The following is a 27310-nucleotide window of genomic DNA, read 5'->3' as shown; positions in this document are numbered from 1 at the left end:
TTACGAAGGTTTTTGTCTCCTACTATAGGTTTTGTCCCTTCCATAATGAAGTGAGTTCTTTTCTGGCCTTAATAATATGATGTAGCACTTGGGAGCAAAGATGATACCTAAGAGTGATATACTGGAAGCCAATATAGAGAAAACTTCCATAGCCACCATGATCTTTCCTTTTGTGCTGTGGTAGACAGGGAGAAATGTGACCCAGACACTGCAAAACACCAGCATGCTGAAAGCCAGAAACTTGGCTTCATTGAACGTATCAGGCAGATTTCTAGACAAAAAAGCCATAAAGTAGCTCCCTAGCGCTAGTGTTCCCAGGTATCCCAGGATGCAGTGGAATGCAATAGATGAGCCTTTGTTGCAAATGAGGATGATGTGTCCATGCTCTGAGTGAGCATCTTTATCAATAAATGGAGGAGAGGTTGTCAGCCAAATTCCAGAAAGAGCAACTTGGATCAGGGTGCAGATGGGAATAATGTAATTAGGGGCTCTTGATATCAGTAGCCATCTCCTCATTTTTCCTGAAGCAGTGATCTTGAAGGCTATCACTACAGTGATAGTTTTGGCCAACACAGTAGAAAGAACCCCAGTGAAGAGAAGTCCAAAAATGTTTTGCTGCAGGATAAAGGATGCTGTGCTAGGACGGCCAATGAAGAGCAAGGGACAGAGAAAACAGAGGAACAGAATGATCAGCAGGGTGTAACTGAGAGCTAGGTTATTGGCCTTGACAATTGGGGTGTCTCTGTTCTTCAGAAACACCACAAGAACAACAGCTGTGAGTGAGGAAAAGCTCAGGGACATGAAGCTGAATGCCTTCCCCAAGGGTTCATCATATGCCAAAAATGTAACAGACTTCTCTAGGCAGTGGATCTTCTCTGTGTTTGCATAGTGAGTTTCTGGACACTTCACACACTGATCCATATCTATAGAAATGGAGGTTATAGTGAGTGCATACTCTGGTTTTCCCTTTTATTCTAAAGCATTTCCAGCACACTGCACTGCAATCATAACAATTTTGCTTTGTTTATGATGCAAATATAAAAACACTTTCCAGATAATATGTCTCAACTCAATTTTCTTTTACTTCATTCTGACATGAATCAAACAGCCCAAATGCTTCTTCCTTTGCCTTTACACACATGGTCCTCTTGCATTTAGTGACACAGTTCTATCTGTTTTCAAAAAAATCAGAACACTACCTAACTTTGCTCTGACATGCCTCTTTATTACTACAGCTACATTCATAAGAGGATATTGGACTTGAATCCAGTAAGAGTGCATCATTTGGAATCTAAATCTTATAATGAAGTTCTCCTATACATGTCCCAAATGTACCTACATTCATAAAAATCAAGTCAAACAAATCAAATCAAATCCATACTGTTCCCTAAGTTTCCACATTCTCTGAAAGAATTTTAGTGAATTAGTAGTCTGAAATTCTTGGAGCCTTAAAAGGTTTCACCTGTGACACAGTTCTCATAACTCTGTACAATACTAGGTATGTAACACTAGATACAGAACTTCTCATATATTCCTATGCTTATTGAACAATGTTGGAACACTGTGTCCCTGATAGATTGTCAATTTATCTTAGATTGTAATGCTCACTTATAGATTTTTGCCTTATATTCATTATGTTAATATATCTGCAATTCTATAAACCCATTAATTTTAATATATCTGATTCTTTATACATCATCACATTACCAGTTATATTCCATATATAGAACATTATGATCTTGATTTTCTTTAACAGAGAAATAAAGAAAGGCCCATCAAACTAAACAAAGCAACAATGAAAAACCTCACTCTTTTTTTTTTAATTTTTTTATCTTTATTAGCTTGAGTATTTCTTATTTACATTTTGATTGTTATTTCCCTACCCCGTTTCCAGGCCAACATCCCCCCAACCCCTCCCCTTCCCTTCTCTATGGGTGTACCCTCCCATCCTCCCCCCCATTACCACTCTCCCCCCAACAATCATGTTCACTAGGTTAAAAACCTCACTCTTATGCTCATGTACAAACACACTAGAAAAAATATAAAGTTGTAAACCAAAGTATAAGGAAAAAGTCCAATACCTCCAAAAGAAGTCAGGAGAACAGGTGGAGGCTACACTACTCAGAAAAACAGAGCTTGCTGCACCAAGCTGGCTATGAGAAGTGCTGCTCTTAAACCGTTCAGAGAATTCCTTCTGAATCAGAGGTCAGGCAGGTCCCAAGAATATTCAGGCCACAAAGACCAGCAGAGCAAAGAAGAAACAGAAACCAAGGAGCAAAAATCAAGTGCAGAAAAGAGCATTGAGACTTATAATGGTCCCAAACACAGACACTTAAAAACAATCAACAATAGTTTGGGCAACATGCCACTACCAGAGTCCAGCTACTTCAAGACAGTAATACTGGAATATTTCAACACAGCTGAAGCACAAGAAAAAAGTTTATGAAGATGATTCTGTCCTTAAAGCAGAAATGAGATAAAAAAAATCCCCAAAAGAAATAGAGTAAAGACAGATATATATGGAGGAAATAAAAAAAAATCCTGAAATGAAAACTGAGAAATACACTCCCATTCCAGCCTGCAACCTCTGCCAGGCAGATGATCAGCTCGTTTACTCCTCAGAAGACAGCATAGTCTGAAGGTCTGCTGCAGCCAAGGCAAGAGATAACCTGAGTACATGCCTGGCTATAGAACCCACAGTCTGAAGACTTCAGAGGATACCTGCAGTAACCCAGGGACACAGAAGGCAGTCTTCAGACAGTAACACGCAGGCCACTTAACACCAGAAATAATCAGATGGCAAGAGGCAAGCACAAGATCATATGCAACAAAAGACAATATACTTTGCCACCATCGGAACCCTCTTCAATCATGACAGCAAGCCCTGGATAACACAACACACCTGAAAACAATAATGGTACCTTAAAATCCTATCTCCTGAGGATGGTAGAGTCCTTTAAGGAGGATATAAATAATTTACACTAAAAGAAAAACAGGAAAACACAGTAAACTAGTAGAAGTTCTTAAAGAGGAAACAAATAAACCTCTTAAAAAATATAGGAAAACACAATCGATTGGCTTAAAACATTGAACAAAGCAGCCCAAGGCCTAAAGATATAAGTGGAAACAATAAAGAAGGCAGAAATGGAAGCAGCCCTGGAAATGGAAAACCAAGGAAAGATGTTAAGATCTACAGATGCAAGCATTAATGACAGAATATAAGAGATACAAAAAGATTATCTCAGGCATATGAGATACCTTAGAAGATACTGACCCAGCAGTCAAGGAAAATTAAAAACATAAAAAGCTCTTAACCTAAAATATCCAGTAAATCCAGGTCAAAATGGGAAAAAAAAATCTAGGAATAACAGGAAGAGAGTAAAGATTTCCAGCTCAAAGGACCTGAAAACATCTTCACCAAAATCATAGAGGAAAGTTTCCCCAACTGAAAGAAAGTGATGGCCATAAATGTACAAGAAGCCTACAGAAAAACAAGTAGATTGGACTAGATAAGAAAATCCTCTAGTCACACAATAATCAAAACACTGAATGCACAGAACAGCAAAAGAATATTAGATGCTGTGAGGGAGAAAAGCCAAGCAACATATAATGAAAGGCACACCAGAATTACACAGGACATCTCAACAGACACCCTAAAATCCAGAAGAGCCTGGACAGAGGCCATACAGACCCTAAAAGAAAACAAATGCCAGCCCAAGATACTATACCTGGCAAAATTCTCAATCATCATAGGTTGAGACACCAAAATATTCTAGGACAAAATGTTTAAACATATTTATCTATCACTTCAGCCCTACAGAGGGTTCTAGAGAGAAAATTCCAACACAAGGAAGTTATCTATACAAAAGAAAAAACAAGATATTGATCATCTCACAACAGAACCTAAAGGATAGAATCACACACACAATGCTATCTGCAACAACAAGCATAACAGGAACTAGCAATCATCTGTCTTTAATATCTCTCAATGTTAACATACTCAATTTCCCCAGTAAAGATACATAAGGTGAGACTGGACTTGCAAGCAGGGTCCATCATTTCGCTGCAAACAAGAAACACATTCCAATGACAAAGATAGTCATTACCTCAGAGACAAAGGCTGGAAAAAAGTCACCAAAGCAAATAATTCACACACACACACACACACACACAGAAACACACAGAAACACACAGAAACACACACACACACACACACACAAACAAGCACACACAAACCAAAAACAAAAACAAAAAATAAGTGGGTATCTTCCTATTATCCAGTAAAATAGACTTTCAACCAAAAGTTAACAACTAAGATGGGGAAGGACACTTCATATTTATCAAAGCAAAAATCAACCTTAAAGGATACATACATTTATAAAAGGAACTTTACTAAAGATCAAAACACACATTGAACTGCACAATAATACAGGAGACTTCAACACCACACTCTCACGAATGGACAGGTCATTGAAACAGAAACTAAACAGAGACACAGTGAAACTAACAGAAGATATGAACCAAATGGATTTAACAGACATCTGTATAACATTTCATCCTAAAACAAAAGAATATACCTTCTTCTCAGCACCTCATGGTAACTTCACAAAAATTGACCATATAATTAGTCACAAAATAGTCCTTAATAGATACAAGGATACTGCAATAGTCCCATGCATTCTATCAGATCACCATGAAGTAAGGCTGGTCTTCAATAACAATAAAAACAACAGAAAGCCCACATACACATGGAAGCTGAACAATGTTCTACTCAAGGACAACTTGGTCAAGGAAGAAATAAAGAAAGAAATAAAACAGTTATAGAATTCAAAGAAAATGAAGGCACAACATACCCAAACTTATGGGATATAATGAAAGCAGTGCTAAGAGGAAAGCTCATAGCTCTGAGTGCCTCCAAAAAGAAACTGTAAAGAGCATATATTAGCAGTTTGACAGCACAGCTAAAAACTCTAGAACACAAAGAAGCAAATTCACCCAAGAGGAGTAGACAGCAGGAAATACTCAAACTCAGAGCTGAAAGCAACCAAGTAGAAACCAAAAAGAACCTTGCAATGAATCAACAAAAGTAGGAGCTGAATCTTTGAGAAATCAACAAGATAGATAAATTCTTAGGCAAACTAACCAGAGGGCAGAGAGACAGCAAACCAACAGCCAATATTAAGTTAAATAGAGAGATACTTGAATTAATCATATTAAAACGAGGAATAAGACAAGGATGCCCACTCTCCCCGTATCTATTCAATATAGTAATAGCTAGAGCAATTAAAACAACCAAAGGAGATCAAGGGGATACAAATTTGCCATGAAGAAGTCAAGGTATTTGCAGATGAAATGATCACATACATAAGCAACTCGAGAAATTTTACCTGGGTACTTCTACAGCTGAAAAACAACTTCACCAAAGCGGCTAGATATAAAATTACCTCAAACAAATTAGTAGCCTTCCTTTGTATATAATAAACTGGCTGAGAAAGAAAATAGGAAAAACATATCCTTCAGAATAGTCACAAATAGTATAAAATATCGCGGGGTAATTCTAACAAAACAGGTGAAAAGTATATATGACATTTACTTCTAGTCTCTCAAGAAATTAATTGCAGAGGACCTCAGAAATTGGAGAGATCTTTCATGTTCATGGATTAGTAGGATTAACATAATAAAAATGACCCTCCTACAAATAAGCAATCTACAAATTCCATGGTGAAATACCCATCAAAATTACAACACAATTCTTCACTGACATTGAAAGACAAATTCTCAATTTCATATGGAAAACCAAAGACCCCGGATAGAAGAAACAATTCTTTACAATAAAAGAATTTCTGAGGGAATCACCATCCCTGAATTCAAGCTATATACAGAGAAATGGTGATCTAAAAAAAAAATACTGAATGGTATTGGTACAGCAACAGACACATTGATCAATGGAATGGAATTGATGACCCAGATTTAAAACCACACACTTATGGACACTTGATCTTTGACAAAGATACCAAAAAATATACAATGGGAAAAGAAAGCATCTTTAATAAATGATGCTGAACTTACTGGCAGTTAGTGTGCAGAAAAATGAAAATACATTCATGTTTGTCACCTTGCACACAACTCATGTCTATGTGAATCAAGGACCTCAACATAAAATCAGATATACAGAATCTAGTGGAAGAGAAATTGGGAAAGAGCAAGTCTTCAATTTACCGACAGGGGCAAGAGGTGTTTCTTACGGAGAACTCAGATGGCTCAGGCTCTAAAGTCAAGAATTTATCAGTGAGACCTCAAGAAACTGAAAGGCTTCTGTAAGGCAAAGGATATAGTCAATAGAATAAATCAAGCTACAAATTGGGAAAATTTTTATACTAACTCCACATCCAATGCCATGCTAATATTTAAAACACAGAAAGAACAAGTAGCTGCCCTCCTAAAAACCAAAAACTCAATCAAAAGGGGGTTATTGAATTAAACAGAGAATCCACAAAAGAGAAATCTCAAAAGGCTGACTTGAAGAAATGAGGAAAATCTTTAGTAATCAGGAAAATGCAAATCAAAATGACCCTGTGATTGTACTTAACACTAATCAGAATGGCTAAGAGAAAAAATTCAGGTGACATGTTGGAGAGAATATGTAGAAAGAGCAACAGTCCTCCTTTGTTGGTTTGACTGCAAACTAGTACAACCTGGAGATCAATCTGGAGATTCCTTAGAAAATAGGAAATTTATTTACCTGAAGTCCCAGATGTACAACTTTTGGGCATATGCCCAAATGATGTTCCACCATCTCACAAATGCACATGCTCCACTATATTTACAGAAGCCTTATTTATCATAGCCAGAAGCTGAAACAACCCAGATGTCCCACAAAGGAGGAATGTCTACAGAAAATGGGGTTCATTTACACATGCAATACGATTCAGCTATTAAGAATGAGAATATCATGAGTTTTTCTGGCAAATAGATGAAACTAGAAAATATCATCCTGAGTGAGGTAACTCAAGCACAAAGGACAAGTATCATATGTACTCACTGATAAGTGGATATTATCCCAAAAAAGTACAGAATAATACAATCCAAAGAACTCAAGAAGGTTAACAAGCTAGAGGTTGGGGATTTAGCTCAGTGGTAGAGCGCTTGCCAAGGAAGCGCAAGGCCCTGGGTTCAGTCCCCAGCTCCGGAAAAAAAAAAGAAAAGAAAAGAAAAAAAAGAAGAAGAAGAAGAAGAAGAAGGTTAACAGGCTGAAGGGCCCAAGTGAAGCTGCTTCAATTCGACTTTGGAGGAACAGAAAAGTAGAGAGTAAAAGGAAGGCATAACAAGGTTGGAGAACAGAATGGAAGGGAAATTGGGGAATGTAATCAGTTACTTTGGGCATAAGATTGAAATTCTGAAGGCCAGCAGCATGAATGAAAATATTCAATCTTGGGAGGTGGGAGATAGGAGGTGGTGAGACCCTCTAGAATATACCAGAGACCTAGTAGGTGAGAGACTCTCAGGACTCAAAGGGAGTGACCTTAGATGAAATATTCCGTAGTGGGTACAGCGAACTTGTAGACTTCATCTCCAGTAGAAAGACAGGGCATCAACCAGAGCAATTGGATTTCCATCCCGCAGTCACATACACAGAAATGTTCCTGTCTAATAGAACTTCAGGGACAAAAATTAAGAAGAGACTGAGGGAGAGGAGGTCCAGCACATAGTGGGACTCATCTTAAGATGATGCTCCAAGGCCTGACACTATTATAGATATTATGGTATACTGACAAACAGGAGCCTAGAAGGCCTGCCTTATGAGAGGTCAAACAAGTAGTGTACTGAGACAGATGCAGATACTTATATCCACCCAATATCTGAAGTCAACAACCTTTGTGTTTGAATGAGGGAAAGACTGGAAGAAGTTGAAGAGGAGGGTGACCCTACTTGAAGACCAGCAGTCTCAATTAACCTGGACCCCCAAGATTGCTTAGATACTAAGCAACCAACCAGGAAGCCTACACCAACTGGTCTGAAATGCCAGACCCCTATAGAACAGAGGATTTCTGGCTCTGGTCTCAGTGAGAGAAGAAGCATCTAACCCTTGAGATACCTGAGACCCCAATGTGTGTGTGTGTGTGTGTGTGTGTGTGTGTGTGTGTGTGTGTGTGTGTGTGTGTTCGTGTGTGTTGGTATATCTTGTTGAAGACAGGGGAGGAGGAATGGGATAAAGATCTGTAGGAGAACAGAATGGTAAGTGGTATAAGGAGTAGACTGAAAAAAAAAGATTAAAGGTAAAAAAGAAAGAATGCCAAGAAGCAAACAAACACATATACGTACAAATTGGCAAAGGAAATTGTTCAAGGACAGAAAGTGGAAATAAAGCAATAGAGAAACCACAAAGAGGGATTTCTGGAAATGAAAATTAGGTAAGTGAACAGGAGTTACAGGTGCAAATATCACCAACAGAATGCACAAGATGGTATAAAAGAATCTCATGGGTTGAAGATTTGATAGAAAAAAATAAATGTATTGCTCAAAAAGGATATTCATCTAAAAACTCCTAACACAAAACATCTAGTAAATCTTGGACATTGCAAAAGACCAAACCTAAAAGTAATAGATATACAAAAAAAAGATTTCCAGCTGAAAAACCCAGCAAACACATTTAACAAAACTACAGAGGATTGTATCATTGCATAACCTGAGATTTGGGGCTAATATCCACTTATCAGTGAGTGCAAACCATGTGTGTTTGTCTTATGATTGGGTTACCTCACTTGGGATGATATTTTCTACTTCCATCCATTTTCCTATGAATTTCATGAAGTCATTGTTTTTCATACCTGAGTAGTATTCCGTTCTGTAAATGTACTACATTTTATGTATCCTTTTCTCTCTTGAGGGACACCTGGGTTCTTGCCAGCTTCGGGCTATTATAAATAAAGGTGTGTTGAACATAGTGCTTTGAAATAGCTTGTTTTATTTTGCATCATCTTTTGAGTATATGCATAGGAGTAGTATAGCTGGGTCCTTGGGTAGTACTATATCTGATTTTCTGAGGAAACTCCAGACTGATTTCCAGAGTGGTTGAACCTGCTTATTATCCCACCAACAATGGAGGAGTATTCCTCTTTATCCACATCCTAATCAACATCTGTTCTCACCTGAGTTTTTTTTTATCTTAGTCATTCTGACTGGTGTGAGGTGGAATCTCAGTGTTATTTTTATTTGCATTTCGCTGATGACTAAGGTTGTTAAACATTTCTTTAAGTACTAAGGTCATCCAGACACTGTCCTAACTGGGGATCCAGACCATATACATATAGCCACCAAACACAGACAATATAACTGATGCCAAGAAGTGCATGCTGAGAGGAGCCTGAAATAGCTGTCTCCTGAGAGGCTTTGCCAGAGCATGACAAATACAGAGGCAGATACTCACAGCCAACCATTGAACCAAGAAAAGGGTTCCCGATTGGATGAGTTAGAGAAAGGATTGAAGAAGCTGCAGATGTTTGCAATCTCATGAAAACAAAAATACCAACCAACCAGAGCTCCCAGGGACTAAACCACCACCCAAAGAGTACACATAGACCCTAGGCTCTACCTGCATATGTAGCAGAGGATGACCTGGTTAGGCACCAGAGGGAGGAGAAGCCTTTGATCCTGCCAATGCTGGACTCCCCAGAGTAAGGGAATGTCAGTGCGGGGGAGGGGGCAGGGAAGTGGTTGGGGGATGGGAAATGGTGGGCAGATGGAGGAAACAACCTCTTAGAAGAAGGGGGTTGGGGATGGGATAGGGGTTTATGGACGGGAGACTGGGAAAAGGATACCATTTGAAATTTAAATAAAAATATCCAATAAAAATAAAGAAAATATATTGTAGAGGAATGACTTTCTAACCTTAAGAAGGTTATAAATATAAAAGAAGTTTGCAGAACATCCAGTGATTTGATGAGAAAAGGAAGTTCCCAAGCCACATAATCATCAAAACACTAAATGTACAGAAGAAAGATTATTAAAAGCTTCAAGAGATAAAGACTCAATAATGTATAATGGCAAATCTATTAACATTACCCCTGACTTCCCAAAGGAAATCCTAAAAGCTAGAAGAGCTTGTAAAGATGTCTTGCAGACCATAAGATACCACAGACGCTAGCCCATACTACCACAGCTAACAACTCTTTCAATCACTATATATGAAGAGACCAAGATATTCCATGTCAAAATCAAATTTCAACAATATCATTTCACCATCCAAGCCATACACAAAAGTAGTAGAATTAAAACTCCAACCTAATGAGGTAACTCTACTCAAGAATACAAAAGAAATAAATAATTTCAATAATACTCTAAAAGCCAGAAGGGGCTACAGAAATGTTCTGCTGATTCTTGGAGATGACAGATGCTAGTCAGCAAAATTTTTATTCCCCATAGATGGAGAAACAAGGTATTTCATGAAAAAGTCATATTTAAACTATATCTATCTATTAATACATCCCCATAGAAAGTTCTAGAAAAAAACTTCAATACAAGAAGATTAACTTGTGAAAACACAAGCAATAAATAATTTCACATCAGCAAAACTGAAGGAAGGGAAAACACACACACACACACACACACACACACACACTCACACCACTATTACCACCTCTAAAATATTAGGAATTAACAATCATTAATCATCAACATGTATTAAGATTTATGACTCAATTTCCTAATAAAATGGCACAGGTTAATAGAATGAATATTAAAACAATATCCATCCTTCTATTGTTCACAAGAAATACATCTGAACATCAAATATAGACTTTACCTCAGAGTAAATGTTTGCAAAAGTTTTTATAAGCAAATGGACCCAAGAAGCAAGCAGGTATAGCTATTCAAACATCTAACAAAATAGACTTAAAACTAAATTTAATCAAAGAGATGGAGAAAGACATTTTATGTTCATCAGAGAAAAAAATATACCAAGATGATATTTGTGATGAGCGCCCACATCTGTAAAATAAACATTATTGAAACCTAAATCACATATTGAACCTCACACACACATTAATAATGAGAGAATTAAATATCCTACTTCACCAATTAATAAAAATTAACAGAGAAATAATAAATTAAAAGACATTATGGATCCAAATGACCAGATGGATATCTACAGAACATTTTACTCAAAAAAAAAAAAAAAAAAACACACCTTTTCTCAGCACCTCATAGAACATTCTCAAAAATTGACCACATACTTGATCTCAATGTAAGTCTCAACAGATTGAAGAAAACTGAAATACACTCCTGTATCCAATCAGACCACCATGATTAGAGTTAGACTTCAACAACAACAGAAATAGTTTAAGTCCTATAAACTCATGTTGCTTTGTCATATCAATAGAAAAAAGCTAAGTCAAAATGCATGGTGAAATGTAGCATATTACTTTGTTGTAGATAGAGTGGTTTTCTGAAGTCAGTCATAACTACAATGTTTGAAGAACACAAAGCAGGTATGAATTTCAATGTCAAGCGTGAATTATTTATGTTAGAAAATGTACTGTAACCTGTGACATTTGGAAGGGTGACATTTTTAATAAAATTCATTTTTAACTGAACTGATTGCAGCTCACTTACAGATGTTTTCCTTTTGCTTAGATATTGCAGATGTCGACAGGTTTGAATGTCTTCTTCATGACTGAGACTTACCTGTCTCATTGGAAACCTCATTCTCTGAACAAGGAATGCAGTCAAAGCAACAGGCAGCCTTGTGGTGGGTTTTCCTGAATCCAGGATGACAGCTCTCACTGCATACAGACTGTGGAATCTGGGAATACAATGTGTAATAGCAAATTGTCAGGTTTTTAATGGAATCTCCAATAGAGTGGTTTTGAAACCATTAACTTGTTTATGTCAATTTCTCTAAATGCAGATAGTTGAATTGTAGTTAATATTAATGAATCATTCACAAGCTCATATGGAAAATGCTTGACTCTAATAACATGAATTTGTTAGTAAATTGTTGAAAGCTCTTGAGTTGAGTCATGAAAGTAAAATTTTAGGTTATTGGCATCATATCTTGGTATGATCACAAGCCTACTGCCTCTTTATTCTTTAATACAAACACAAATCATTTTTCCTATGGTAAAAAGTTATTCTTATCAATTCATAGGTTTTAGAAACATTATAGAAAGCAATCTAAGAGAATTATGGGAAAAGTTGATTTTAGATTAGATTACTGGAGTTCAAAAGATCATCTCTAGTAGTGGGTGACCCTGATTTAATGGTCATGGTTCCTGAGTAAATGAAAGGCCAAAAGGATGGTAGCAGCAGCACTGAACAGTCTGTGCACCCTGATTGTTGATGTAATGTGAGTCATTGCCTCCACCCCTAAGAATATAGCTTCCTCCATTGATAGAATATACTCTCAAAATGTGAAGCAAGAGAAAACCTCCGATATTGTTTCATTAGGTAGCATTTTTGAAACAGAAGAACAAACCACTAACACAGCTACACATTCTAATCTTGCTTTTCTGTCCTGAAAGGAGCCTAGAAGCAAAAGCCCAACTGACCATGAACTGAAAATTTCCAAGCTGGAATCAAATAAATATTCTGTCAGATGATCTCTGATGATGATGAAAATCATGCTGAAAAGATTCCGTATGTATAGAATTAAGTAAAGGAGCTGGTGCCATTAAGTAGTTCATTAGTCCAAATTAGGTGTTAAGATAACTCTCTTTTTAGTGTCTATATTATCTTTCTATGAATGGGTCCTGTTTGAGCAATGAAGTCTTGACACTCAGAGATATATTTTTGATTTTTACATACGAGCCAACATACTGAAGTAGCTTGCAACCCACCTCTGTCAATCCTGTGGCCCATTGTATCATGTTTTGAGTTACAAACAAAGTCTGGCCCTCTAGAACACTTGCAGAAAATGTTCCTACATTCACAGTTAGCCCAAGACCTTTTGGAAAATTACAGAAGTTGAAAATGTCATACTGTACATGTGATTTCCTTTTCTCATCCAGAACCACATTGTCTCCAGCAGGATTGATAAATTGTTTGTTCTTTAGAAAAGGGTGAAGCTAAAAGAGATGCATATGCTTATGTTACATAACTTACTGAGAATTTAACCAGAAGCAGAAATAGGAAACACCTCCTTTTTTTTCTTTTTTCTTTTTTCTTTTCTTTGTTTTTGGGGGGGGGAGCCGGGGACTGAACCCAGGGCCTTGCACTCGCTAGGCAAGTGCTCTACCACTGAGCTAAATCCCCAACCACTGAAACACCTCCTTTTGATTCTTAATATCTGATATGAAAAGCACCTTTAATATAAGATCAATATCATCTAAAATATGATATCCAAGGATAATGAAAACATCATTAGACTTCTAAAGGTTACAGTCAGTTTCATTAAAAACTTTACAACCAAGTACCTCTAAATCATGACTGTGCATGGAGAAAATTCTCAGCTTCTTTGAAAATATAATCATACCCAACTAAATTTTGCAAACACTTAGAGTTTCATACTATAAAATGAATGATCTTATAAGTGATCATTTAAAAAACATAAGCATTTTAGAAGTGTTCAGGTACATTGTGATAATTTTTTTTATTAACTTGAGTATTTCTTATATACATTTCGAGTGTTATTCCCTTTCCCGGTATCCGGGCAAACATCCCCCTCCCCCCTCCCCTTCCTTATGGGTGTTCCCCTCCCAACCCTCCCCCCATTGCCGCCCTCCCCCCACCAGTCTAGTTCACTGGGGGTTCAGTCTTAGCAGGACCCAGGGCTTCCCCTTCCACTGGTGCTCTTACTAGGATATTCATTGCTACCTATGAGGTCAGAGTCCAGGGTCAGTCCATGTATAGTCTTTGGGTAGTGGCTTAGTCCCTGGAAGCTCTGGTTGCTTGGCATTGTTGTACATATGGGGTCTCGAGCCTCTGTCTTGTCTGTTATTTGAAATCTCTGGAGTAAATGGAATTTTCATATTGAAATTTTTACCAAGAAAATATTGCATGGCCCTTTGAAATGCAACTATATATTGACTTAAAAGGGATTTTTCTTTGTACAGTCTCTCTTTCAGGTTTTCTCCAAAATAGTCTAAAGTATATATTGCCAATTTAGAGTGCATTTATAAAACCTTAGAGTGCAATGTTGCTTATGTCACAATACAACTGAAGTGTCATCACATGCCAGGGGAAGAATGTCATTTCTTTTCCTTTTCCATGAGTTTGAAATTGATTGATAATCATCTCATGAAGGCTGTGGGCTACAACATACACAGCATTGTATACATTGTGACTCTCTTCAGTCATGGCCATTTCAAATATGTTCCCAGGCAAGAATCCCAAGGAGGCATTAGGCAAACAGTTTTGTGAAATTTTACAATCTTTCCTAAAAAATGAGCAATTGAAGAATGAGTGCCACAATACATGAAGATAAATGTCTTCTGGGTATTTGGAAGGATTGGCTGCCTGGATAAAATCTGTAAAATTAACAATTTCTTCATTGTGGTGTGAAAAAATAAGAGCCCCATGCAATGAATCTATCATGAAATAATCATCAAATCTGGAATTATCCCAGTGTGAGTTCAGAACCCAGACTTTCCCCATAGGTAACTTCTGTTTTATATTCACTATCAAGCTTAATAGAGAATCAGAGTCCCCATAAATGATAATCACATTTGATGATGATTCCAGGATCTGCACCTGATTTTTCCAGGATTTGGTCAAAAATGAACCCCTGCTGACAAGGATCATTTCCACAAATGCTATGCAGACTCCATTTTTATCCATCTCACTTCTCAAATCTGACAGTGTCTGGGCACCTTTGTCATCATCTATGATTAATAGCCCCACCCAGATCCACTTGAAATGAAGCATCAAAGATACAATGCCACGTGTCAGAGATGTATCCTTGGGGGCCACCTGGTACAGAGAAGAAAACTGTCTTTGTTCACTCAAGAGACTGTCAAAAGGCCCAAAAGTAAGCTGTAGGAAAAAAAATAAGAAAGAAAGAAAGAAAGGAAGAAAGAAAGAAAGAAGAAAGGAAGAAAGAAAGAGAGAAAGGAAGGAAGGAAGGAAGAGAGGAAGAGAGGAAGAGAGGAAGAAAGAAAATTGTCACACAGCTTATTTCAATTCTACAGTTAAAGTTTGAACACTGTATGAAAATCCATATTTGAAGATCAAACTTGACTTCCTATTAGTTGTCCAAAAAAGTACAGAAAATATTCCTTGGTTCAATAGTATGCTGTGCTGACTCTACCATTCATATTATAAGCTATAAAAGTATAGATGTACCATCAACTATATACACCATTTCCCTATCCATGAACATAATTAATTTTCCCTCATTTCCCTCACAGCATCCTAGCATGTCATCAAGTAGAGTTGACTCAATGTCCTATCTCATCACCCTCTCACCTGTGGAAATTTGTAAAGATCCAGCAGTGTCCCTATGTTTTCAGATATTGCCCATGATGGTCCTGTAAGTACAGCAGCTGAATTGCTCTTTCTTGGATTTCTGTAGTTAGAAATGACATGATCAGACCCTGACTGTGAGCCAAAGAGATTGGCTAGAATATTCCTTTGACCATGTGGGATATTGTGGACCTCAAATCCCAGGGATGTGTTGGGTAAAAGAAAGGGGTTGCTGTTGATCTCCTCAATGGCAAACTTCATGGCCAAAATACATTGGTAGTTCCTCAACTTAAACCTGGATAGAAAGTAGAAGAATATTAAGCATCATACCACATACCACATAATTTAGGTGCAATTTTAATGTAATTGCTATTTCATTTTGAATGCATCTGTTTCCTAAACGCCATGTTTAAATATTTTACCAATATTTGGTGGTATTAAAACAGTAGTATTCTTTCTTCTTTTACTCAGAAATAGTTTATTTTCATACAATATATTCTAATTACAGTTTGCCTCCACCAACATTTCCCAGGTCCTCCTTACATCTCGTTCCACCAAAATCTACACCCATTCTTTCTTTCTGTTGAGAGAAAACAAAATGCATCTAAAATTATAATAAAGTAAACTATAAGCAAATAGCCAGAATCGTACAAAATAAATATGCAAATAAATAAATTAAAAATAATCAAAGAAAAGGACAAGGATGAAAAATACATAGAGATGTAGAGAAATACTTCTTTTCATATACAAAAAACCATTAAAAACAACAAAAACATAACACATATGCAAAAAACTTGTAATAAAAAATTACCCTTCAAAATTCTATTGTTGATTAATTTTGTTTTCTACTTACTCCTGAACATGGGCCCTGGTCTTAATAATAGTTTGCATACCCAATGAGAATTCTTTGGTGGAAACTAATTTTTGTATTTCCCACTGGGTTTGGAAAGGAACTAGTCATATTTTGGAGACAGCTTCTGAATTAAAGAAGGGGGCTTGTCTCCACTTCCCTTCTCAGCACTGGTACCTCATCTGACCTAAAATGATACAGGTCTTGTGCATCCTTTCATAGTCCCTGTGAGTTCATATGTCTTGTTATTTAGAAGCCCTTCTTTCCAGAGTGTTCTCCATCTTCTCTGTCTAGTAGAATTTTTACCTCATCTTTTGCATCATTACATGAGCCCTGAGTAAGTTTTATGAATTCATCCTGCTTCTTGAAAGTGTTATGACGATAGTTGAATGAGACATTGATCTACCTAAAAGAATGTTCTAAGGAGTCATTTTATTGCTACATACTTTAGCAAAACAATACTGTTTGGTTCTCCCCAAGGTCCATGGACTGTTTAGTTTTAGGTTTTTAGAAACCTGAGCAGTGTTGAATTCCATCTCAGGGAGGAGTGAACCTTAAATCTAGTCAGAAATTTCTTGGTTAGTCCCATAAGCTTTGTGCCAATATTGCACTATTGCATACTTGTATGTTGCAGCCAGGAAACTGTTAATGATCAAAGGGTCTGTAGCTGGGGTGAATTGTACATTTCTCCTTTGATAGAGTGCAAAGTACTTTCCAGTACCTAGAATGCTACTCCATAGAAATAAAGGCTCTGGGAAGGCACTAGCTCAAATTCTTCGTGTCCAGTACATTGTATTGCTATCGTTTTCAACAGTAGTGCTTTCCTTAATTTTATATTGAACAACCAATAGCCTTGGCTGTAGTCTGAGTTGTTTGTATATTTCCATGAGGCTCATCTGGCCAACAACTCACCTAACCCATTCCGAGAACTGTAAGTTTCATTTTTTGGTGAGAATAATAGTTGTGGCTTGGTCTCACGTGTTATTTGATGAATCCATTGAGATTTCTTTCAAAGTATGTATAAGTTTTTGAGAAGCTTCTACTATATTAAGTTTTCATATGACGAATATGGCACACAGTTTTGATTCTTTAGGATGTTGCAGAACCCTGAATGTGGACCTCTCAAGACCTTGATCTCCAAAATGGATCAATTCATTTTCTATGTACCCATGATTAATTCTGTCCATCAATTAGAAACAGGTCTTTCATTTTCTGGAATTCAACTTCATCTGCAAGTCACACACACACACACACACACACACACAGACACACACACACACACACACACACACACACACACACACACAAACAAAAAGAACAAAAAAAAACCCACAAATGTTTCTTGATCAAGCCACCAGCTACTAAGACATTGTTAATTCATGAATACCCAGGTCATTCAACTGGATATCAGATGCCATTTCTATGATTAATTTTATGTGAGTGTTTGTGGGATATATGTACATAATTCTCTCTCTTCTCTCTTCTCTGTCTCTGTCTCTCTCTCTCTCTCTCTCTCTCTCTCCCTCTCTCTCTCTCTCTCTCTCTCTCTCTCTCTCTCTCTCTCTCTCTCTCTGTGTGTGTGTGTGTGTGTGTATCTATGCAAAAGGATGCTAGGCTTAAAACATTTACAGAAAGAATCATCATCATCCTTGTTTAATACCATGTCATTTTATAACTCACAGGACAGTTGGGATTCTCCTGCCTCTGTCCCACATTTTATAAAGAGCAACAGGTTTACACATGTGCAGTGCAATGCCCCTGCTTTTTTTTTTCCTTTTTAACAAACAATCTGTAGATGTACATTCAGGTTTCACATTTTCACTGTAAACATGTAACCTTTTTATCTATTTACTCATTCATTAAATACTAGTCAATAGGGAAAAAGTAATATACGCTTTAACAACAAAATTTATACACATGGGGAACTATCATTATAGTTCACGCAAATAATACAATATCCATACATGTTAGTTTAATTAGGATAGTACTTTGTAAAAAGTTAGCTTGAATTGTGTATCAAAGTTCATTCTTGTGTGACATATTTTTAGTAACTCATAAAAATGCAATATTATTTTCTTCATTTTTGGAAAGAACATTGGAAAGGGAGATAAATAACATCTTAAGTCCATAAGAAAACAAAACAATCTTGGATGATCCAGAGGAACCCTGTGTATTTAGTAATCTATGCTTTTTCTCAATGAACAGTGACAATCTAAAACCAAAAAAAAAAAAAAACCCAAATATTACGATTTTTCTGATATAAGAGAAGTAGAGTTATGGGAAAGTGGAGATATTTGGAAGAAACAAAACAGGGCACCTTAAAACATAGGTGTGTGGACATGTTTCCCATTTTATATCCATGTATTTGATGCTTTGAGTTGAATTTACCATAGGATGAGAAACTAGGGATGAACCTCAATTTTCTGCCTGTCACTTTCTAATTACACCAAAATCATATTCAAGACAGTGATTTTTTTTGCTCATTTTGCATTTTCTTTTCACTTCCATGATGAATCAGAAGATTCTAATTTTCTTCATATGTTAATTTGACCTATTAAACTATGAGTAACATCATTTGCATCTTTTGTGTATATTTATTTGGAAGAACTTTTTTTAAGATAGTAGATTGTATCGCGTAGATAGTATCTATTTTTAGATATTAGATTAATTCCTTACTATGAGACAATTAAGATTATAAAATATTAAATATTTATCATGATTTTCATCTAAACATATGAACACTAGGATTGAGAAGGTGCTCACTAAGGAAAGTGCTTGCCATTTCAACATGAGAAATTGATCTTGAACCCCAGTACTCATGTATCTCACAGTGAACACTGGTGAACACTTTGAGTTCCAGTTTAGGAGTTCAGGAGAAAAGTGGATCCCTACATCTTATTCTTCTCTTATTTAGACATTATAGTCTACTCCCAAACAACGAGAGACCATCCTTGGAAATATGGCTGAGTCCACTCAGGTCATTGATCAATAATATCTCTCAACACCATTGGCCTCAATATTCAGGTAAAAAGACACATGTTAACAGAATGTTTGCCAAAATAGGATCCATCATCCTGCTGTATAAAAGAAACATACTTCAACAATACAGATAGATATTACCTCAGAATATAGGGCCAAAATGTCTAAGCCAATAAACCCAAGAAGACAGCTGGAGTAGACAATCTAATATCTAATAAAATATGCTTGAAACCAAAATTAACCAAAGAAGTAAGGAAGGCCATTTCACATGCATCAAAGGAAACTTCTACCAAGATGATACCTAAATTCTGAACTTTTATGCCCCAAACACAGGGCACACACATTTGTAGAAAAAAAATGCTATAGAAAAATTGCACATGGAATCACATACTTTAGTAGTGGAAGACTTCAATCTCATCAATTGTCAGGACATTCATACAAAAACTAAATATTAAAATACAAAATTAACATATATTATGAATGAAATGAACCTAAAAGATATATATATATAAATATATATATAATATTTCACCAAATCAACAAAAAATATACCTTCTTCTCAGCAACTAATGGATCCTTCTCAAAAATTGACCACATAGTCAGTCGCAAAGCAAGCATCAACATACACAAAAAATTGAAATAATGACTCATATCTTATCAGATAACCATGGATTAAAGCTGGGCTTCAACAACAACAGAAACATCATAAAGCCTACATACTCATGAAATTGAACAACTTTCTACTCCATGATCGCTGGTCATAAAAGAAATAAAGAAAGAGATTATAGAATTTCTAGAATTAAAGGAAATCAAGGTACAACATACCAAAATTTATGGGACACAATGAAAGCAGTACTAAGAGTAAAGTTCATAGCACAAAGTGCCTACATAAAATAGAAAATTCATATATAAGCAATTTAAAAGTACACCTGAGAGTTCTAGCAAGAAGAAGAAGAAGAAGAAGAAGAAGAAGAAGAAGAAGAAGAAGAAGAAGAAGAAGAAGAAGAAGAAGAAGAAGAAGAAAGCACACCAAAGAAGAATAGAAGACAGAAAATACTCAAATTCAGGACTGGAAAAAAATCAGTTGAAAACAAACAAATAAGCAAACAAACTAAAAAAAAAACATACAAAGTGTCAATAGAGCAAAGAGTGAGTTCCTTTAGAAAATGAACATGATAGGCAAAACCTTAGACATATTAACCAAGAGACAGCATATCCTATACTTTATTGTCTATCAGAATCACAGTACGAGAGTTTTTACCTGTTTTCTGATACTTTGGATTTTGACAAACTCTCTTGTTCTGACACGAACCTTCATTAACTCTTTCAAGACAAATCCCGCTGTCTGCCCATCCAACGTTTTGTCCTTGTATACAAACTCTTTCAGACAAATCTGTGTGAATCAAGTATTCTTGAACACATGTTCTCTCATTGAAATGTCAAATTATGAAATTATGCATTCTTACAGAAAATTGTCTTATCCACTCCCAGTAACTAAAATTTGTCCTTCACTCTGCAGCTTTGTGTGAGATTGCTCAACTCCCTTCTGCATACTGAGATTCAGTCTGGTCTGGGCTGAAACAGGTGTAGCCCATGCTTTCAAAATTGTGGTAAATACCTAAGTGCTACTGCTTTATTATGTCTAGATGTTTCCAGATATTCACCCATCACCTCTAGCTCTTACATGTTTTACGGTCTTTTGGAATTTTGTGAGTATAATAATGAGATATGCTCCTTTCTTTGATGAACATTCTCTTGCCTCTTACTCTATGAACTTGCATTTGTTGTGCATCATTGTGTCTATCACTGCCTATTCTAAAATAGTAGCTTCTATGAGTATAGCAATATTTACCCATATTTCATCTTAGGTCTCTGGATATCCAGCTTATTGGTCCTGAAACTTTAGGCAGTGTCATGGGTTTACTACTTCTCATAACATGGATCTCATGGTCGACCAATTACTGCTTGGCCACTTCCACAGTTTCTGTTCCACTTTTCCCGCAACACATCTTAAATGTACGAAAATTGTCTAAGGTTTTTTGGTGTTGTTGTTTTTGTTTGTTTGTTTGTTTTGTTTTTTGAGTGTTGTTGTTGTTGTTGTTGTTGTTGTTGTTGTTGTTGTTGTTGTTCTGGGCTGGTGTCCCAGTCCTTCCACTGGAATTCTTGCCGGGTTACAGGAGATACCCAGTTTAGGCTCCATATCTTTCATTATAACAGTCTTAGCAAGGGTCATGCTTATAGATTCCTGGAAGTTTTCAGTGCACTAAGTTTCTAGTTTGTCCCCAAGATGCCCCCCTCCATTCCAGTTGTCTCTTTCCATACATTCTCTTTCCATCTTCCACTGACCTGAGCCCTCCTGTGACATCCCAATCTTTTCTGGTATCAGAAAAGATTCATTTAGCAACTTATAGAAACAGATGCTGAGATCTAAAACCAAACATTAGGTGGAGCTTGAGAATCCTGTAAAAGAGGGGGTGGCACGATTGTAGAAACCAGAGAGGTGAAGGATACCACAAGAAAATCCATAGAATCAACTAAGCTGAGCTCATAGGGACTCAGAAAACCTGCACTCATGACCAAGAAGCCTTCATAGGATAGACTAGTCCCCTTGCATATATGTTTCAGTTGTGTATATAGTTTGATCTTCTTAAGGTACTCCTAACAGAAGGATCAGGATATGTCTGTGGTTCTTTTGATAGCTTTTGGGACCATTTTCTTAATACTGTGTTGCTAATAGTAGTAGTAGTAGTAGTAGTAGTAGTAGTAGTAGTAGTAGTAGTAGCAGTAGCAGTAGGAGCCTCTATGACAGGTGTTGGGGGAATCAATATGTATAATGATATATTGTTGGGATTCAGTTTTACATTGTATCAATGTAGAAGGATAATAGTAATTGTTTCTGTAATAAGGCCTGTATTTTGAGTAATTGTCAATTCTTGACACAACACTGGTGCAAGAGGTGGGTATTGTCATGTCAAGCAGAATTTACTCCAATTATAGTATGAGCTATTAATCTCATGAAAACTGTCTTAGTTTGCTTCCTGTTTTTTTTCTTTTCTTTTCTTTCTTTCTTTCTTTCTTTTTTTTTTTTTTTTTGGTAAAACAGTGACCAAGTGAAACTTGGGGAAGAAAAGAATTATTTTGCCTACATGTCCATAAACATGGGAAACCATAGCAGGAATCAAAGTAGCAGCCTAGAAATAGGAATCTACCTTACAGAGACAACAATAAAGCAAATTTTCTAGCTCGCTGCTTGTGAATTTCTTAACCTGATTTCTAATATAGCACAGAACTACTTGTGCAAGGATGGCACCACACACAGTAGTCTAAGACCTTACACATCAATCAGTGATTGAGAAAATGCTGTGGAGTCTTGCCTACAGGCCCACCTTACAGAGTAAAACCTTCAATGAAGAATCAATCTTTTCATATTTGTCTAGATTTATGCCCAATCAGCACAGTGTTCTTTTTACTCTTGTACTAGGGGGCAAATCTTACCATATTTACTGTTGTAGTTCAAAAGGCTGATAGTTATATGGGGTTGGTGCTTACTTTTTTCCTCTGACAGTGTTCAGAGCATCTTCTCACATTGAAAAAGCTAGCCATCAAGGATGAAGCTCTAGGATCTAGTTCTGTTTGAATTTTCTGTATGCATCAACTCAAGTATGGATTTTCTTCTTCAATAGGGTCTTACCATTATGTTCTATAGAGCAGACAAGAGCAACAGTAATAATCTGTACTAGTTTGGTCTTACGTTGAGGTTCTTGATACACTGAACTCCTCATATGATAGAGTGCTAAAATCCAAAATATATAATAACACAGAAAAAACTAAATATCAACAAGACAAATAATTCAAATAAAGGCATGGTACAGAACTAGACAGAGAATTCTCATCAGAGTGAACTCAAATGATTGTAAAACACTTAAAGAAATGTTTCACATCCTTAGCCATCAGGATAATGCAGTCAAAGTGAGTACTACTCAGTTATTAAAAACAATGGTTGCATGAAATTCTTAGGCAAATGGATGGAAGTGGAAAATATCATCTTGAGTGAGGTAACCCAGTTACAAAAGAACATTCATGGTATGGTATGCACTTGCTGGTAAGTGGAAATTAGCCTAAATTTTGGAATACCTAAGAAAAATTCACGGATTGTATGAAGCTCAAAAAGAAGGAAGACCAAAATGTGGATGCTTCAGTTTTTTTGAAGGGAGAACAAAATACTCATGGGAGGGACAAAGAGTGGGGCAGACTGATGCCAAGAGGTGCTTGCTGATAGGAGCCAGACATGGATATCTCCTGAGAGGCTCGGCCAGTGCCTTACTAATATAGATGAGGATGCCTGCAGCTAACCATTGGACTGAACAGAGGGACAAAAATGGAGTAGTTAGAGAAAGGACTGAAGAAGCTAAATAGAGAAATTCTGCAGTTATATTACATTGCCAGACAATTCTAACACTATATGTAATATACTTCCTGCCTTATAAACGTCCAGATAAAGTTTCAGTGTCTCATGTTGTTTGTCCATTATGCACCTGGCAGCATTTAGTGAACCACCCACATAAAATATTGTTCTCAAAATATATTCAACATGTGAACATTCTGTACCAGAACCATTTTGTCCTCTATCAACCAATGGTTTATAAAATCATTGTTCGTTTCACATAGGATGAATTGTCATCTTCTACCCAAAAATAGTTACTGAGTTCATGATGGTAAATGAATGTGTATAAATATGAAGTATAGCTCAATCAATGCAAAACTTAAAGAAACTGCTGGAAATGATTTTAGAACAAAACAGGAAAGATGTGCCATATCTGAACATTAGAGTTTGAGAACTAATAAACATGTCTTTTACAACTAAATGTTTGTGTAATTTTGTACCTTCAGTATGAAATATCAGACCCATTTAACGTAGACAAGTTGTAAAAGGGTTTCAAGCAATCAAGAAATAGATATTTATGTCCTTTAATTAGAAAACTACTGAAAACTGAAAATTATCCACAGAAAAGTAGAAAATAACTTAAAGTTTCACTTTTTTCTTCTAATACAGAAAACTTTTCTAATTATTAATATACAAATGAATATATAACTGCTATAATGAAACTTGGACATACTAAGTACATGCTTAATCAACTATTTTTTAAGTTAGTGTGAGGGAAAAGCATTCTAACACACAATGAAAATGTCTTTTATTGGGGTTGGGGAATTAGCTCAGTGGTAGAGCGCTTGCCTAGGAAGCGCAGGGCCCTGGGTTTGGTCCCCAGCTCCGAAAAAAAGAACCAAAAAAAAAAAAAAAAAGAAAAAGAAAAAGAAAGAAAAAGGAAAAAAAGAAAAAGAAAATGTCTTTTATTATTGCTTTGTAAGGAAATCAGCTACCATGCATGAAAGTTCTATAGTGTGTATGTGTAGTCTCATGAATTAATCTGCTTTAATCAGATGGTAGGCGTATTACATGTATTTTGAACCTATGAAATATTCATTTATTGTCATCTTAATTTTGACACCAAGAAAGTTAAATTCATTTATAAAATTAGACCACACCAAAATACATCATCAAAAATAATCTAGTTGCACTACTTTTGATCTTCTGTAGTTATTATGATTCAGTATAATTTTGCAGGTAAAATTAGAACATGAAGAAATTTAAATGAATAAAGAGAGAACAATTTCTCTTGGAAATGACATATAATGTCTCTTACACCTATTTAAAACATTTTATTAAATGTATGAACGCAATTGTGACCCTTGAAGTTTATATGCCTGCATGTGCCCCACCCTCTATTAAAAGTATATTTAAAAAATGTTGCCTAAATCAGACATGTTATTTTATAGCTTTCATAATCATAAATTCATTTTGGTTTTATTTCTAGCATCATAAGGTAATATATTGCACTTTTACTGCACTCTCTCCTTAGGTGTATTAAACAAGCCACAGAGGTCAATTTTCTAATTGAATTTAACTTTTTTGCTGTCAAAATTAAGAAGACAGGAATTAACTTTTATAGGTTCAAAATATACAAAACATGTCTACCACCTGAGTAGAGCAGATTAATTCATGGATCTATATGTAAATAAAAGTGTGGTTTTGCAAGCATGGGGTTGCTGAAGTACATCCTGAAGGACTCGGGGTGATAGACAGTGGTGCCTGAGCTGTCCAGACTGGAAAGCAATGGAGAAGAGGAAGAACATGGATACCATCAGCTCTAAAGCAGAATAGTCTCCATCTTAGTATGCATGGTGCAAATGTCTGGTAGATCATACCACTTTGTAATCTTATTTGAATTAATCAATGAACCCTGGAGCTAGTAGACTCTACCACAGATTATTATATTATTATATGTAAATTCCCTGCACTGAGTTTCTTATGTTCATTTCTGACTAAACAATTGCAATACCCTTAATTTCCAAAAGACATTCCCCACATGAACATTTGTATGATTCACTGATGAACTAAGGGTTTAACTGCTCATGCACATTTTAGCAAACACAATAATCCCACAGTGATAATAATCTGTCCTCAGTTCTATGTTTATTTTAAGTGAATTTTCATCTATTCTCTCCAACATAATTCCTGAATGTATTTCCATATTCTATTGTTGAATGGAGACTTGAGAGCAAGCTGAAATTCTCGTTTTCAGATACTTATTGGGTGGTTACCTACAGCAACTGACATTCTGCCTGGGATAAAATACACCTTTCTTCCTTTAAACACTGAAATGCATGATTGTTTCTCATTATCAGGATTTAAGAAAATCAAACATTTTTTGTCTGACTTTTGTCTTATATCTTATATCTTTGAGAATGTCTAGAAACATTTTTTCAGAGACCCAAGGAAAATCAGTATGTGCATAAAAGTTCATTCTTGACAGTGGACAAATACACATTGTCTATATATGGAGCAAATAAGTCAATGTTATCAGAGACTACAAATATTAAAAGTTAGATAAAGTTATTTCTAAAGCAGAGAGGAAGTCTCAATTCCTAAGTTTGACATTCCTGCTTCCAAGTCATTATCAGCACACAGAGACAACATTTGTCACTCCAGTGTCACACAAGGAAATTGCTTGAAAATAACCTCAGTCGCATTATCTGTTCTCATAGGAGTACAGCTATATTTGCAGAACCCCCTCAAATAGTCTATTAAACTTTTAGTATGTATTTATTTTCCTGTAGAGCTAACATTGAAAACATTCAAATTTTGAGGAGTTGTAGGCAGGGCAGATAATATGAGGGGATATGGGGTAAAAAGCTTAAACTCCTTTGCCTTTGAAAGTACCAGGTGAATCACCAAAAAGAAGCATTGCAAAAGGATGTAGAAATGGAAGAGAGAAAATGTCTTAAAGTGGTAAAATGTTAGAATAATGATGTTTGAATCTGTCCTTTTCCAGGCATAAGAATGTCAAATATTGAAACAGAATAAATAAATGTATAAAGGACTCACTCGATCATAAACTCTTTAGTAAATTTAGTCATCCTCCAATCAGTTGTTTTGTTGAGAGGGTAGGCAGCAAAAGGAGGGAAAAATCGAACAATCACCACGTTTCCTTTACCATTTAAGCGGTAATTCATCCTGACTAGGCACTCACTGCTTCTGTAGGAGCCTGAAAGAATTGGAATCTGCAGAAACCAAGAAATAGAAATCCATGAGAACTGCATATTAGCAAAATATCCACCTCTTTGTGAGGATGGTAAGGTAGACCCTGTAGGGTCCAGCAAATATGCATGTTATGTCTGCATGTTTGTTTACGATTTTATTGGTGACTGAAGTTATCACTTGAATAGTCCCAAGTTCTTTCTAAAATAACTCTTCACTCAACTCTCGAAATGCCCAATATTTTGTTCCCACAGGCTTTGAATCTGAGTTCCTGCATTCATTATGGTTAAAAAATATTTTTAAGGATTTTCTCCAGCCACAGGCAATTATGATTTCACAGAAGGCTACAGACATTCAATCCCAAGACCCAAAAGCCTTAGTGAATTCATCACAAATATGAACCAACAATCTACTCATGGGAAAGCTACTGATGATGATACAAACATGTTGCCTGTTACACCTTATGATGTCATAGTAAATGAAATGGT

The 27310-nt window shown here is 36.2% G+C and overlaps 1 protein-coding gene across 1 annotated transcript; it reads right to left on the bottom strand.

Moving 5' to 3' along the window:
* LOC134484883 (vomeronasal type-2 receptor 116-like) lies at nt 1–26884 on the bottom strand. Its single transcript, XM_087599746.1, has 6 exons — nt 26670–26884; nt 15400–15691; nt 14167–14967; nt 12834–13061; nt 11683–11800; nt 1–923 (listed from the first exon to the last, which is right to left on the bottom strand). Exons 1-6 carry the CDS (start codon nt 26882–26884, stop codon nt 1–3), a joined length of 2577 nt encoding a protein of 858 aa, XP_087455872.1.
* Between the last annotated feature and the right edge of the window lie 426 nt (nt 26885–27310).

The sequence above is a fragment of the Rattus norvegicus genome, chromosome 1 (genome assembly GCF_021556685.1).
Source record: "Rattus norvegicus strain SHRSP/BbbUtx chromosome 1, alternate assembly SHRSP_T2T, whole genome shotgun sequence".
Lineage (NCBI taxonomy): Eukaryota > Metazoa > Chordata > Mammalia > Rodentia > Muridae > Rattus > Rattus norvegicus.
The sequence above is the reverse complement of the archived record's forward strand: the minus strand, read 5'-3'. Positions and strand labels throughout refer to the sequence as shown.

Excerpts from the sequence above, each read along its gene's own strand:
- LOC134484883 (XM_087599746.1), bottom strand. The coding sequence starts at position 26,884 with ATGCAGTTCTCATGGATTTCTATTTCTTGGTTTCTGCAGATTCCAATT. Across the intron at positions 15,692-26,669 it reads ACTAAAGAGTTTATGATCGA|GTTTAAGTTGAGGAACTACC; the intron begins GTGAGTCCTTTA and ends CTTTCTATCCAG. Across the intron at positions 14,968-15,399 it reads ATCTTTACAAATTTCCACAG|CTTACTTTTGGGCCTTTTGA; the intron begins GTGAGAGGGTGA and ends TTTTTCCTACAG.